Below are 13,076 nucleotides of genomic sequence, written 5' to 3'. Positions count from 1 at the left end.
GGCACCTGCAGAAACTGCTGATTTCTCGCCGCTTACTCTTTCTCATTCTTTCTCACCACATGCACACGCACACACTCCTCTGCTCTTCTGCAGGAAGGTCACTGCTGCACACAGAGGCTTTCCGCAGGGAAGTGCAGCCATGCTGGCCTGACTGGCTGTTCCTGGACCCCCTGCCACGTGCTCCCTGCAACAGCCCCATGTTTGTAGTGCCCCAGGTGAAGGGGTGACTTGCACTGGCAGTGATGGTGAGGGCAGGAAGCAGACCCAGCTGGAAGGGACTCACAAATACTCTGCCACCTTCCACTGCCCATGTGCCTGAGGATGATACTTGAAAGGATCATGGGGCATTTCCAATGGCCTGAGATGTGTTTGGGTGTGCAGCCAGATCCAGCCTGAAGCATTTCATTCAGCGTGACACAAATGACTCTGCAGTCTCTCTTCCTTGCGTCTCTTTGGTCCTCACTGCCTCCCCTGGGGTTGCAGAGCCCTGGTTTACCTGTGGATAGCTACATTTCACACTTTACCTTTGAGTGAGTTCAACTTGAAGGGTCTCTCTTTTTGCGAGGCTCCAAATCCTTACCCACCACTAGGCACATGGTGTCCCCGCAGGCTCCCTGAGCTCTCCTGATGATGTCCAGATTGCCCTCCATAAGGCTGGGCATCTGCCATTAGCCCTGTCACATGTGGGACAGCTGCAGGCAGGTAACTGCAAGAAGACCCTTCACCATCTCCACTGGCACTGGCCACTGACCGACCAGTGAGTGCTAAATGCAGCCCTCACTCTTTGAGATCACGCTGCGACTCTGATCTCGTCCTGCTGAGCCCAGGCAGAAGCCAAACCAAGCAGCAGGCCTTTTAGAGCTGCAATCCCTTGGTCCTGCTCCTGACTCCAGCTTTGGAAGAAAAGCCCACCCTTTGGCACTGGAATCAGCACCGACCATTTTATTACAGCGCTGTTGTTATGGAGGCCAGCTCCGGCCCAGAGGTGCACATTGTCTGGTCCTGAACACATAGACACAGCAGTACATGCAACGTTACAGTAGCATTTTGGCCTTATGCGCACACAAGAGCTCGAGAGGAAGGTCAGGAAATGACCGTAGCTCCAGGAAAGCAGCAGTTCAGACTCAACTACTGTGGTAAGGAAGTGCCTGCCATGGCAGTGAGGGGACTTTCCTGACAGGCACTAGGACTGTTCCTGCATGCTGTGGCTGGACTTTCCCTCTCTGCATCTCCTCTGCACACTGGTGCTGCTGCTTTGGCTCCAGAGACATGCTGCTCTTTGTGGGAGGGGAGAGCCCAGGCTGGAACTGCTGTTCTCCTCAAAGCAGCTCTGAGTACTGGTACAGTGCAGAAGGAAGGCATCAGAGCCCAAGGACAGCTTGCTTCCTCCACCACAGAAGAGATGTGCCAGGACACATCCCTACTGTGAACAGAGGAGCTAAGAAATCCTAAAGGACATGTGGACCCTTGCATTCCTCATACCTTGCTCCTTCTGCAGGAGAAGGAAGGAAAAGAAATGAGCCTCTCCCACTTCTTGCATAAGGGCATTAAGGGCCAGCAATGCCTTGGGAAACTCACACAGCTTGTTCAGTGCCCCCTCCGAATTCTCCCACGCCAAATTGGAAAGAGGACTCTGACCTCTGCTGTCAATGGCCTGTGGAGCTTGTGGGGGAAACCAGGAGGGAAGAGTACTAAGAGGAGTTCAGCTGGGGACTCAGCAGAGTCTGGAGGTGATAAGTGGACCCTAGCCCAAAGAAACCACTCACACCCTCTTTCTCTCCCCCTCTTCTCTCCTTTTTTTCCCGCTCCTCTTTCAAGTCTCTCTTTCACTTCCCCCCCCCACACACATGATAGACTCCAATTGTCTGACAGACCTGGAAAATGCTTATACATTGGGTCCATCTGCATCTGCTTCAGCAGGAGTGTTGGGCCAGATGGTCTCCAGAGGTGCCTTCCAGCCCCAACTACTGTGTGATTTGGTGATGCTGTGATGCTGTCTAGCTATGCCCTTACAATATTACAAAACTGCACTTTTCTGGTATGCTTCTGCTTGGGTTAAAGCAAGCTAATAGAAAGTCTATACTGATTAATGCAAGTGTAACGTTGAGGTGTCTAGGGCCGCTGTGTAGCCTACAGGGCTCTGTTGACCTTCTGTGCCATATAGGGCTGTTCAAAGCTCTCTGCCAGCCCTACAGGCAGCTGTCCTGCCAGACAGGCCTTCAGCAGCTGGCATCCCCAGCTCCTTCTCTGACCCATACTCTTTGCTGCCTTCTCTGTGCTAGAGAAATGCATGGGGCCAGGGCCCCCACTCTGTCAGCACTGCTGAAGGGCATGGTGCCCTTGTGTCTTTCTCTCCAGACTGGGTCGTGGTGTCCCCAGGCTGGGGCTGAAAACGAAGCAGGTCCCTGTGTCCCAGTGGAGATTTTTGTCAGGGATTGAGCTTTCCAGAACGGTGAAAGGGCAACAGCAAATGGCACCTGCAGGTGTTGGAAATTGCAACTGTGTACGCAGGATGTAGGATACACCTTTGTGTCTCCAAGGCAGGCAGCCAGGTTTGTGTGAGGGCCATCGTGAGGCATGCCCGGTCAGTGGCAAAAGGTTGGCCCCCATGCTGAAATTCAGCCACCTCCCTCACAGGCCTCCCATCAGTCCTGTGTCAGTCACCTGAAATTCCTTGACCAAGTCAGTCTCTTTCTAAGGAAAAATCACAGACTGAGGAGTCGGGGTTTCTTGGTTTCTTGGTTGTCCTTTATATTGTTAAAGACAGGGTGAGTGTGGTGGCAAGTATTCAGCAGGAAAACATCCCCCACAGCAAGGTGTAGTTGCAGGTGGATGCAGAGTGTTTCTGTGCAATATGTTCCACATGTGTGCAGCGGTGGTCCAGGAAAAGCATGGTGCTGTACGGTGAGACGTTTACCTGTCTGCACGGTGCCCAGTGGCCCTGTCACTCTCCACCCCATAAGGTTCAGGGCCATGGGTATCAGAAGGGTGAGGGCACTTCTGGGCAGCTCCCAAAGGTGGATGCCAGCCTGTGTGGCAGGTCGCAGCTGACGCTGTCCCTCTTGAGCAGGACCAGGCCGAGCAACGCGAGCTACAGGCAGGTAGACAGGGAGCAGAAACTGCCTCCTGCAGGCCAGTAGAGGGTTAAGACAGAGAATGGGATAAATCTGTCTCACCTATTTCCAAGTATCATCTGCAGACACCTCCAGGCTAGCACTGGCACCCTACACTGTGCTGGGCAAAACACTTCATGCCCCTAGGCCTCAGGTTAAGGGCTCAATATCAACATCCAAGCCATGGGCCTGCCAGCTGGCCTAGAATGTACTAAGGAAGAAAGAACCTCACACGAAGCTGTCCCAGCCATCAGCCTGCTACTGGCCTATCAGGTACTCAGGCAGAAGTAACCTCAGAAGCACCTATCCAAGTCATGACCCTGCTGCTGACCTGCAGAGAGAGAAGTGACCTCACTATCAACATCCAAGCCCTATTTGTGCTTCTGGTGTAGAAGGTACTCATGAAGAAGCAACTTCGCTGTCAGCTTACATGGTCCATGGGCCTGCTGCTGGCCTATCAGGTAGCCAGGCAGCAGTGTCCTCACAAGCATGTAGCCCAGCCATGTGCCTACTACTGGCCTATCACCTGCAGAGAAAGAAGCAACCTCACTGTCAGCATACAAGCATCCATACCCTGCTGCTGGCAGGCAGACGTGACCTCACATGCACATAGCCATGCCATATTCCTGCTGCTAGCTTGTCAGGTACTGTAACACAGAGCTCCGGGCTTGCACCCAGGCAATCAACTGACTCACAGACATGCTGGCTGACGCAGAGGGTCACATCTAAAGCTATAAGGGTTAAACAGTAGGTTTGCCCAGCCATGCCTAAAAGTGAGTCAGTCAGGAGCTGCTGGCAATAAAAGAGTAAATGAGCTTGACAGGGCAGTCAATCTCAAATGCTCGAGAATCAGTTGGACATTCTCCCATGCCAGCTCAGGGATTGCAAGACCTATGCTCTTCATGGGATGGGGATGCATGATAGTGAAATTCTTCCAGGCATGATAATACAGTCTCCTTCTGTGGACAACTCCCAGTACCTAGAAAGAGCTAGGAAGAGCTGCTGTTAGCTCTTGAATATCCTTCTGTGGGAGGGATTTCCAGGGTAATGGCTCTCTGGAACCTCCCTTTTGTTCCCAGGAGCAGCAGCCATCTTCCATTCCTCTGACTTAGCCCAGAAGGAACAGCAATCATTTATTCTCTGCTGGTACTACCCCAAACAGAGCTTTTAAGCTAAAAGAGTCCCTTTTTGTTAACACATACATCCAAAAAGACTCCGTAAGAATCAATGTAAATTTTTCATATAAATATGGGGTCTGCACACAGTAAAATGGAAGGAAGGGAGAGAGAGAGAAGTAGAAGAAGAAAGGAAGGAAAGCAAGCACGTCCAAACCCAACACCAGAGACCTTGAATCCACTCACCATGAAATTTAAGGACAGGTATCCCCCACTTTACTCATATGACAAGGTGAAGCTCGCTCGCTCTCACATACACACTCTCACACTCTTTCTTTCTCTTTTCCTAACACTCTCAAAGACTTCTATCCTTAGTCAGTCTACAGTCTTGCTGTAAGTTTCTCTAAATTGTAATTTGATGATCTTCCAGATTGTGGGGCATGCCTTTTTCAGAGGAATTCCTGGGGAGATAGTTCCTATTTGATTAAATTGAGAGTTACTAAATTAAGAAAAAAAAGGACTGACTAAAGATATGATAGAAAAAAGAAATCCTATATTACCAGCAACTATTACTAAGGAAACCTTCAACCAGGTATGTATGTTTGTACATGCCTGTATTTTGTTTTTCTGAATAAGACTGAATTTATGAATATCATGGTCTGTGTGCGAGTCTAACTGGGAATTTGGGCCTTAGCCTGTGTGCTTGCTACCCTCGACCTTAGAGATCCCAAATGTGTAGGCACCATTTGAACTAATTTGCCCGGATCAATTTCATCTTTGCACTCTCTCTGAGCGTGCGTGTGGCTCCTAGTCACACGTCAAAGCCATACACGCAACAATACTCGCGATGGCGGAGATAGAGAATGACCAACGATCAAGTGAAGAAGTGATGGACAGGACTGGCAAGCAAAAGGGTGTTTTATGATGCAAATAGAAGGGACCTCTTATTCAACAAAACATGGCTAAAATGGAATCACCCCAAGACCTGAGCTGACGAGAAGAGGTGCTCTGCCAGACCAGATTGGTCGCGGATGTGAAAGTTGAGAGCAGCCTTGACTGCAGTGCTATCTGATGGTGGAGTTCAGGATGGCAAAAATCTGTGCCTAAAATAAAACACTCTTCTGTTTCTTACAAGAAGAGATGGAACCAACAGATAAGAACTCTCATGAATGTCTAAATCTGAGAAAGGGTGTGTGAGAACTTGTTTAAGAAAAATAGCTCATAAATTGGGTAAAACAGGGAAACAAAATCTGATGGAATAGCTCCTTAATTGATGAGGAGTCAAATATTAGGCAGAACTGATGTATTATTAGCAACATGGGGAAATGGGGGAAGAATTTCTCAGGAACTCTAAAGCATTGTGGCAGCATCATCTTAGCCAACCTGCCCTATTCCAAAACCAGGGCAGAGGTACAACTATCTGTTCATGGGCCCAGGTAGTGCTGGCCTTGGCTGAAAGAATGGACCCCCAATGCATTGCTGCCTTATAAAGGAACGTGTAACAGATTGACAACATTTATAGTGTTGATCTGTAACTGATTCTCAGTGACCACGAAATGGACTCAAGTTGGCCTTCAGTGCTGCAATGTGGCTGAGCCATAGTTACAGCCTTCCCCATAGAGAATCCTGCAGAAGTGGATCACCAAGGCCTGTGGGTCTGGATCTGGGTCCAGCCTGGGACTGGATCCAGCAGAAGCTCAGTGATCATGATCCACAGGGCAAGAACAGAGCTTGGCCCAGTGACACAAGCCAGTGCCTTGCAGCCAGCACACTGGGGGCTTGTGAGTGGTGAGATTGTATGAGCCCTCTCAAGGGAGAGGAATTGGACTGGGAAGGGAGTCCTTGGGACCCTAACTGTAATCCAGCCCTAAACTCATCTTAACCCTAACCTTAACCTAGTGCAACCCTAGTCTTAACTCTAACCCTAACCCATAGCAAGGCCAATAGCACCTACATAACCACATCTGTAAAACCATATCAGGCCAATATCACTGTGGTAATAGCCTCAGAAAAAGCAAACTTGGGTATGGAAGTAGCAAAACAGACCAACAGATGAGCATCATGGTATCAGCTTGTCAGTGCCAGTTCAAGGCCTGGCAGCACAGGCAGCTGCTGTCTGCTTCTTCATGATTTGGAGGTTCTAGGCACCACTGTGGATCACCCAAGTCTGATTCATGGGTCAGCTGAACCATTTCTCAGTTTTCATAGACTGTCAATTGTTTCTCTGTTGACTCTAATGAGCTTAGTTACCTAACTGAAATATACGCACCTATAATTAGAATCTGAAACTTAAGTGTCTTCATCTTAATCTTCACCTAGTCTTACATGATAGATTTCTAATTTTGAGACAGATTAATCCAATCCTGTATGAGTAAATAACTGCAGCAAGTTGACCTAGATAACCAACTGTTAAAGAAATAAAGCTAATCTAGATGAATCCCATTCTGAGTTTCTAGGAAGACTCTAATGGGCACAAAGCTATGCAATCCTGAATTAATTCATAGTCTAAAGTCAGGTTGTCTTTTTGTAGGCGAAGTCACTGATTTGAAGAACAGGCAATGCTTTCAAGAGCTGAGTTAGAGCAAGTCTAATGAGTCAAAGTGCTCAATATTTTTTTAGAACTAGCTGCAATATTTTACCAAATAGGCATTTTAGGGGGGAAAAATATCCAAAGCTCCCTTCACTACCTTTCAGATTAGGAGAGGCTCAGACAGCACCAAATTTGACTCCAAGCACTCTCCAAGCAGACCTTGAAACCCCTATCATGCCACACTCCAAGATATGCAGAACATACAGGCTGGGTGTTAAGCCATAAGAGCTCTCTCACAGGCTGTGATGCTGCCATCCCTGTATTTCAGACCCCATGAACTGGAAATTACCCCAATCATTAACTATGTCTGTGTCACAAGGGTGGAATGTGAGGCATTGAAATACACTCCCACCACCCTTTTTGACTGGACATGGCCCACAGCCCCACAGTATGGGCAAGAAGTGATCCGAGCCAGCACAGCCCAATCCCCAAGACACAGAAAGACTGGAAATCACAGCTAGACATTTGGTTTCCTCTATAGTGGGAGTAGAGAACTAGGCAGTTGCCTAGGGCAATTCATCCTATTCAAACTATGTTTCTAAGGTGGATGGCTTGAGTAACATCTAACATTGTTTTACAAGGGTGTTCTTGAAGTATTGGGGCTCACCCAGTGTTTCCAGGCATTAAAAGCCTATTAAAAGCATTAAAGAAAACAAAGAAGATCTACCCATCAAAAGCTCTGTCATTTACTAGGGGAAAGGGAATTTAAAACACTTGCTAATTTAGGCATTAGCTCCCTGCAGTATTGGAGGATTTAAAATATGTTTCTTAGTATGAATATGATTTTTGGACTCTGTCAAAAGAGGCACAGGAAAAAGTTGTTTTTCTGGAAGACGGAGTAAAGAAATATCCCTTCTGCATTCTTGGGGCGGGGGGGGAGGTAGGGGAGGGCAGAGGGCTTCTTCTATGTGTGCATATGAAATTCACATAAACCAGCCTTAGATATCCCCAGCACTGATGGATACACTTCCAGCTGAACACCATGTCTGACCTCATTTTAAGACCGCTCCCTTAAGAAATGCAAACTTCTGCTTCATGATTCGCCTGGTGTTTTTTTTGTTTCGTCAGGGTTTTTTTGACTTGTAACTTCAAGGGAAGAAATTGAGTCATAGAAAATCTATGAGAGAGAGGATTGATTAGTGTCCCACTTCCAAAAAAGACTTTTCTGGTCTTTGTTTACTAGTTTCTGAGAAATTGAGAGGTGACACCTTTAAAGCCTAGCAATATAGTAAAAGAGGAAAGAAGTGAGGTGTGTATGGGGTATGTAGACATGAAGGTATGGCAGTATTTGTGGTAGGTCTGACTGCCGTTACAGATTTATTAGTCCAATTATGTTTATGAGTTTGGTCTGTGCATTCAGTCTTAAGAAATCCAGGACCCAGTGAGCCCAGAATCACATCTTCTTGGTGACACAGTATATGTACATCAGTCATCACCTGTTTTCACAAGCTACTCTTATTAGCTCAATATAATCCTTCCCTGTCTATTGTCATGGAGTACAGTTATGATTCAGACCTCTTGGGGCTGTTTCCTCACCTGTCAAGTATGTTGGCTTGCCCAAACTTCAAACCCTAGCGTGAAACACCACATAGTTGGTTGGATAGCTGGGTGTGAGAATGAGCTCCAGCATGAGGCTAAAATGATCAGTCAGATAAGTCAAGGTTATGGAAAAACAACGAGAATGCCTCTGTGATTTGGAAAGCCTTGGATAGGATTCAGTTTGAGTATCTGCAATACACAGATGTAGTACTCATTGAGGCTCCCTTTACAGCCACTGGAGGGAAATTTTTTGCAGGGCATAGCTTGCTTGGTGTGATTCATGATCCTGAAGTGCCTTTTTCATTCCACGGACAACAGATTGTTGGTGAGAGCAATCCCACTCCTTCAGATCATCTCTGTGCAGGAGATGAGATGTAGCTGGTGTGAGAGTATATTTGCTATTTTACTTTCCTTATACTTTTTCCCATGTGCGGAAAATAGATATTCTGTGGATGGGATATTTCTCATGCAACAATCTCTCAGAGCAGCTTTACTGACCAGTCTCTCCCTGTATTTATGACATTACAGTTCAGATAGACTGCGGGTATGATATGAAATTGCCCTGCAGTGCCTGGATTTGTCCATGGTTGCTCCAACCCACAGCCTGGGCTCTTTGTGGCCTTCTTGACCATCAGGTCCTTTGTTCCTGTGGGGAACGGTCTTGTCATCTTCATTCTGAATTTCCTGGGTATCTCAAATAGGCAGATTGGAGCCTGCTAGATTAAATGTGGGATTCAGATTAGGAGATTGAGGATTGCTTTGATCTCACACAACTGTAGGTATCTAAAAGTTAAATTTCTTAATCAGGCTAATCCCTCCATACTTCTCTGAAATGGATGGACTTTTCCAGAGGACAAAATCACCTCCTTGGAAATACCCTCTTCTGAAACATTTTATTTGTGCTATTGGCTATAAAGCTATACAATAGATATACAATAATTTCTGATGTTGTTCAGATCCTGCTAATTATGCTAATGGCCATGATCCTGAGAGACTTTCTAAAATTGTTAATAGTGCCGCAGGTATCTGGGGAGGAGCAGAGGTAGCACTAATGTCCTCACTCTTTCCACCAGGGCTGGTTACTAGCCGACTTATAACCTGGAAGGAACGAGAATGACAGAGAAGTGTCCAGCGAACCATATCCAGCTAGTTTCTAAGGGAATGACATAGAGGAAAAGAGGTCACCACTGTTTGTTGCAGCATCATGGACTGAGGAGCATGTTCCAGCATCTTGGTTCCTGGCAATGGTAAATCCCTTTTGGCATGTTCTGAAATGCTGAGATAGTGTGGCAGTGCTGCCACCACCAAAGGCAGCTCTAGGCTTCTGTATGGCTTGACTGGACTCATTGGAATGAGTTTTGTTCAGCTTTGAGAAATGCTGTCCATGAGATGGTCACCATATAGGAAGTATTCTAGCAGTTTTGCATGAGCAAAGCTAGTCTAAACTGTGCACCACATGATCTTTTTAAGCACTGAGACAGCTCAGAGTTAAAAAGAACTAGAGTTAAACAGAGTTAAAAAGAAAGGTTTATCAGTTTTGGGTATTTTTAAATATGCAGAAAATGCTGGCATATGGAAAACATGGATGTAAATGGTTGCTTTCAGTTAAATCCTTAATTTAAAAAAATGTGGGTATCTTAGCACTTCAGGGAATAAAAGTATTTCATTTTCCTGCTCATTTGCATGCATAAATAGGTGGATTAGGAAGTAGATCGTGGCCACTTCCCCCTCATACAAACCCTAATTTTTTCTTGGAGGTATTAAATGGTACCTCTAGGAGAATTCCAAATATAAACCTCCCAGGAAAAAGACAGAAATGACAAAAAAAAAGCAACAAAAAAACCCACATGCCCTTGTGAATTCAAATTTTATCTTGAGAAATCTATCTTGTGTTTTTCCCTTGGCTAATCTGAATGTTTTTATCACATATTTTCTTACCGTCTGTTTTCGTCATTGATACATCAGAGTTTAAGAAGACTTCTCAAAGGGAATCAGTGATAGCTAGAGAAACACAACCAGAAGTTCTCAATTCTCTCTGCCTTAAAGAGAAGCTTCTTTACTCATTTAAAACTGACATTTTTAAAAACCTCTCAGCTGAGTCTCTTATTCATAAGGAAACCTGTTATTGCAGAGCCGCTCGCTAATGGCTTGCATCCTTCAAGTGTGAAGAGCAAGGAGTCTTTACACTCTGAAAAGTGGGAAATGCAAAGGGAAGGCGCAGTTTCCCAGACAGAAAAGCATTTTTCTGTCTCTGTGAGAGCTTGCAAGGGACTGAGAAGCATTGCTGCCTTGCTATCAGAGTGAGTGAGCCCTTGGTTGGGTTTGTAAGCTGCCAAAAATCAAAGTGACAGAGCAGCAAGATCAGGATCTCCAAACTAGACAGGGCTCTTTCAGAAGTTATGAATGCCTCACCTGTTCCAGAAAAATGGGTGTTCTGGGGACATCACTGTCCCACCTTTAATCACCTTCCTCTTTGGATGCTTGAAAACTGTATGAGATAGTGTTCTCATTGCAGGCATAAAAACTCCTTTTTGCACCCTATAAAACCTTTGATATATTAATAGCTACTTTTCTGCCTCATTAAAATGTCCGGTGGATCCATCAAGGTTCCTAGATTCATTGCAGATTCATTGCAGGTGGAAGCGGGTTTTATTTCTGACGGGATTTGCCCTGGCTGACTTCAGCCATGTAATAATGAATAATTTAAATCTAAGATATTCTCCCAGTCTCCATGTGTGGACACAGCTCCAGGAGATGAGTCCTTATATCTCAGGGAAGTTGGGATGAATGTCTCTCACTAAGGTCTAAGAATCAAGTCTTGCCTTGCCTTGCTTGCTTTGTCTTGCCTTGCCTTTGCCTTGCATTTCCTTTGCCTTGCCTTTGCCTTGTCTTTCCTTTGCCTTGACTTGTCTTACCTTGCCTCTCCCCCCCCACCCCCGCCCCATGCTCTTACTCCTACTTCTCCTAAATGTTCTTGAATTAAATGCAAATCTCATGGGATCTGGAGAGGGAATGTGAGCAAGACTGTTCTCAAGCTGGCTTTCTCCTTTTTCTTCCTTTTTCTCATCTGTCATCAGGCCTTGTCTTTAATGAAATCTCCTCTGAAAAGAAAAATTAATTTCTCTTTTCCATTCTTGATTTGGGCTCAAGGGTTCTGTTCCATCCTCTTCTTACAAACATTTTTTCAACCATTAACCAGTATTAGCCGTCCATGCATACATGCAGATCTTGGTCAAGCTTGCATAATACTGCAATCACACATATGCTTGTGTTTGCACCAGTCTTTCACTATGCTTGAGGTCTGTGTGATGGTGGACGGTTCATCACCATCCTCCAGCGAGCATGTTGTTTGGATTGTTCTGTGTAGGGAAAATGCCCCAAGGAAAAGTCTTGGAGAATCATACTGCTGGATCTGGATTCGTTCTTCTGGGATTTTCTGACCACCGCAACTTGCAAGGTTTGCACTTCACAGTCTTCCTGATCATTTACCTCGTGGTCCTCATAGGGAACAGCCTCATCATGCTTATCACAGTGGTGGACTCAAGCCTCCACAGCCCCATGTATTTCTTCCTGAGGAACCTGTCCTTCCTGGAAATCTGCTATACATCAGTCACTCTGCCAAAAATGCTGGTGGGTTTCCTCACAGACGATGGCAGGATCTCCTTCCTTGGCTGTGCTGCCCAGCTGTACTTCCTGGTTTTTCTGGGCAGCACTGTGTGCCTTCTCCTGGCTGCCATGGCCTATGATCGCTATGTGGCCATATGTGATCCCCTGCATTATAGCTCCATCATGAGTGGAGGTTTCTGCATCAGACTGGTAGTGGGGTTGTGGATGGCTGTTGTACCAGTACAAGTAGGGCAGACCTATCAGGTGTTCACTTTACCCTTCTGTGCATCCCATGACATTCATCACTTCTTCTGTGATGTCCGCCCTCTGTTGGAACTGGCATGTGCAGACACTTTCTGGAACCAAGTGACATTGTACAGCATCATCCTGGTGGCTGCTGTCCTTCCCTTTTTCTTGATAGTTATGTCTTACACTAACATTATCAGGACAATTCTGAAAATGCCTTCAGTGCTTGGCAGACGCAAAGCTTTTTCCACATGCTCCTCACACCTCGTGGTGGTGACTCTCTTCTATGGCTCGGCCACGGTTGTATACTTAAAACACCAGTCAAGGGACTCTGCAGACACTGACAAATACCTTGCCTTGTTTTACACAGTTGTGACCCCCATGTTTAACCCTCTCATCTATAGTCTGAGGAATAAAGAAGTGAGAATTGCCCTAAAGAGATTCCTGCAGAGAAAGTGATACTGCAAAATATGTAAAGTAGTCCCACATCATAATAGAAGTCCCAAAGAGGTATCTGATTGCCTGAACATGAGCATCCCATATTAGCTCGAGCAAAACTGTACATGCTGCCTGGTTTTGATCTTCTTTACAACAGGAAAAGGTCCCCTGAGGCATTCCTGCCATCTCTGAGAGCCCTACCTAGATATCTTCATACCCTAGAGCACATTCAGTGCCCCTAGATACTTGAACGCAGAGAGCTTGTTCAAGCTGTATCTGCCCAAGGTGCTGGTATTATTGAAAGAAAATAGTCAAAACAGTCAATGGGATCTAGAGGGTGACACATCTGATGAGAGGCAGGTGATTACCCTGGGGCTTGAGACCTTGCTAGACCCCATTTACCATCCAGAGCGTCCTTGGGTGGAAGAG

At 46.1% G+C, this 13,076-nt stretch overlaps 1 protein-coding gene across 1 annotated transcript; it reads left to right on the top strand.

The window, feature by feature from the left end:
• Nucleotides 1-11,729: 11,729 nt before the first annotated feature.
• LOC106494215 (olfactory receptor 10AG1-like) lies at nucleotides 11,730-12,668 on the top strand. The gene has a single exon (XM_013954441.2). The coding sequence runs from the start codon at nucleotides 11,730-11,732 to the stop codon at nucleotides 12,666-12,668; it is 939 nt and encodes a 312-aa protein (XP_013809895.2).
• Nucleotides 12,669-13,076: the final 408 nt, after the last annotated feature.

This window comes from Apteryx mantelli, chromosome 25, assembly GCF_036417845.1.
Source record: "Apteryx mantelli isolate bAptMan1 chromosome 25, bAptMan1.hap1, whole genome shotgun sequence".
Lineage (NCBI taxonomy): Eukaryota > Metazoa > Chordata > Aves > Apterygiformes > Apterygidae > Apteryx > Apteryx mantelli.
The sequence above is the reverse complement of the archived record's forward strand: the minus strand, read 5'-3'. Positions and strand labels throughout refer to the sequence as shown.

Coding starts and splice junctions, on each gene's coding strand:
- LOC106494215 (XM_013954441.2), top strand. CDS start 11,730: ATGCCCCAAGGAAAAGTCTTGGAGAATCATACTGCTGGATCTGGATTC.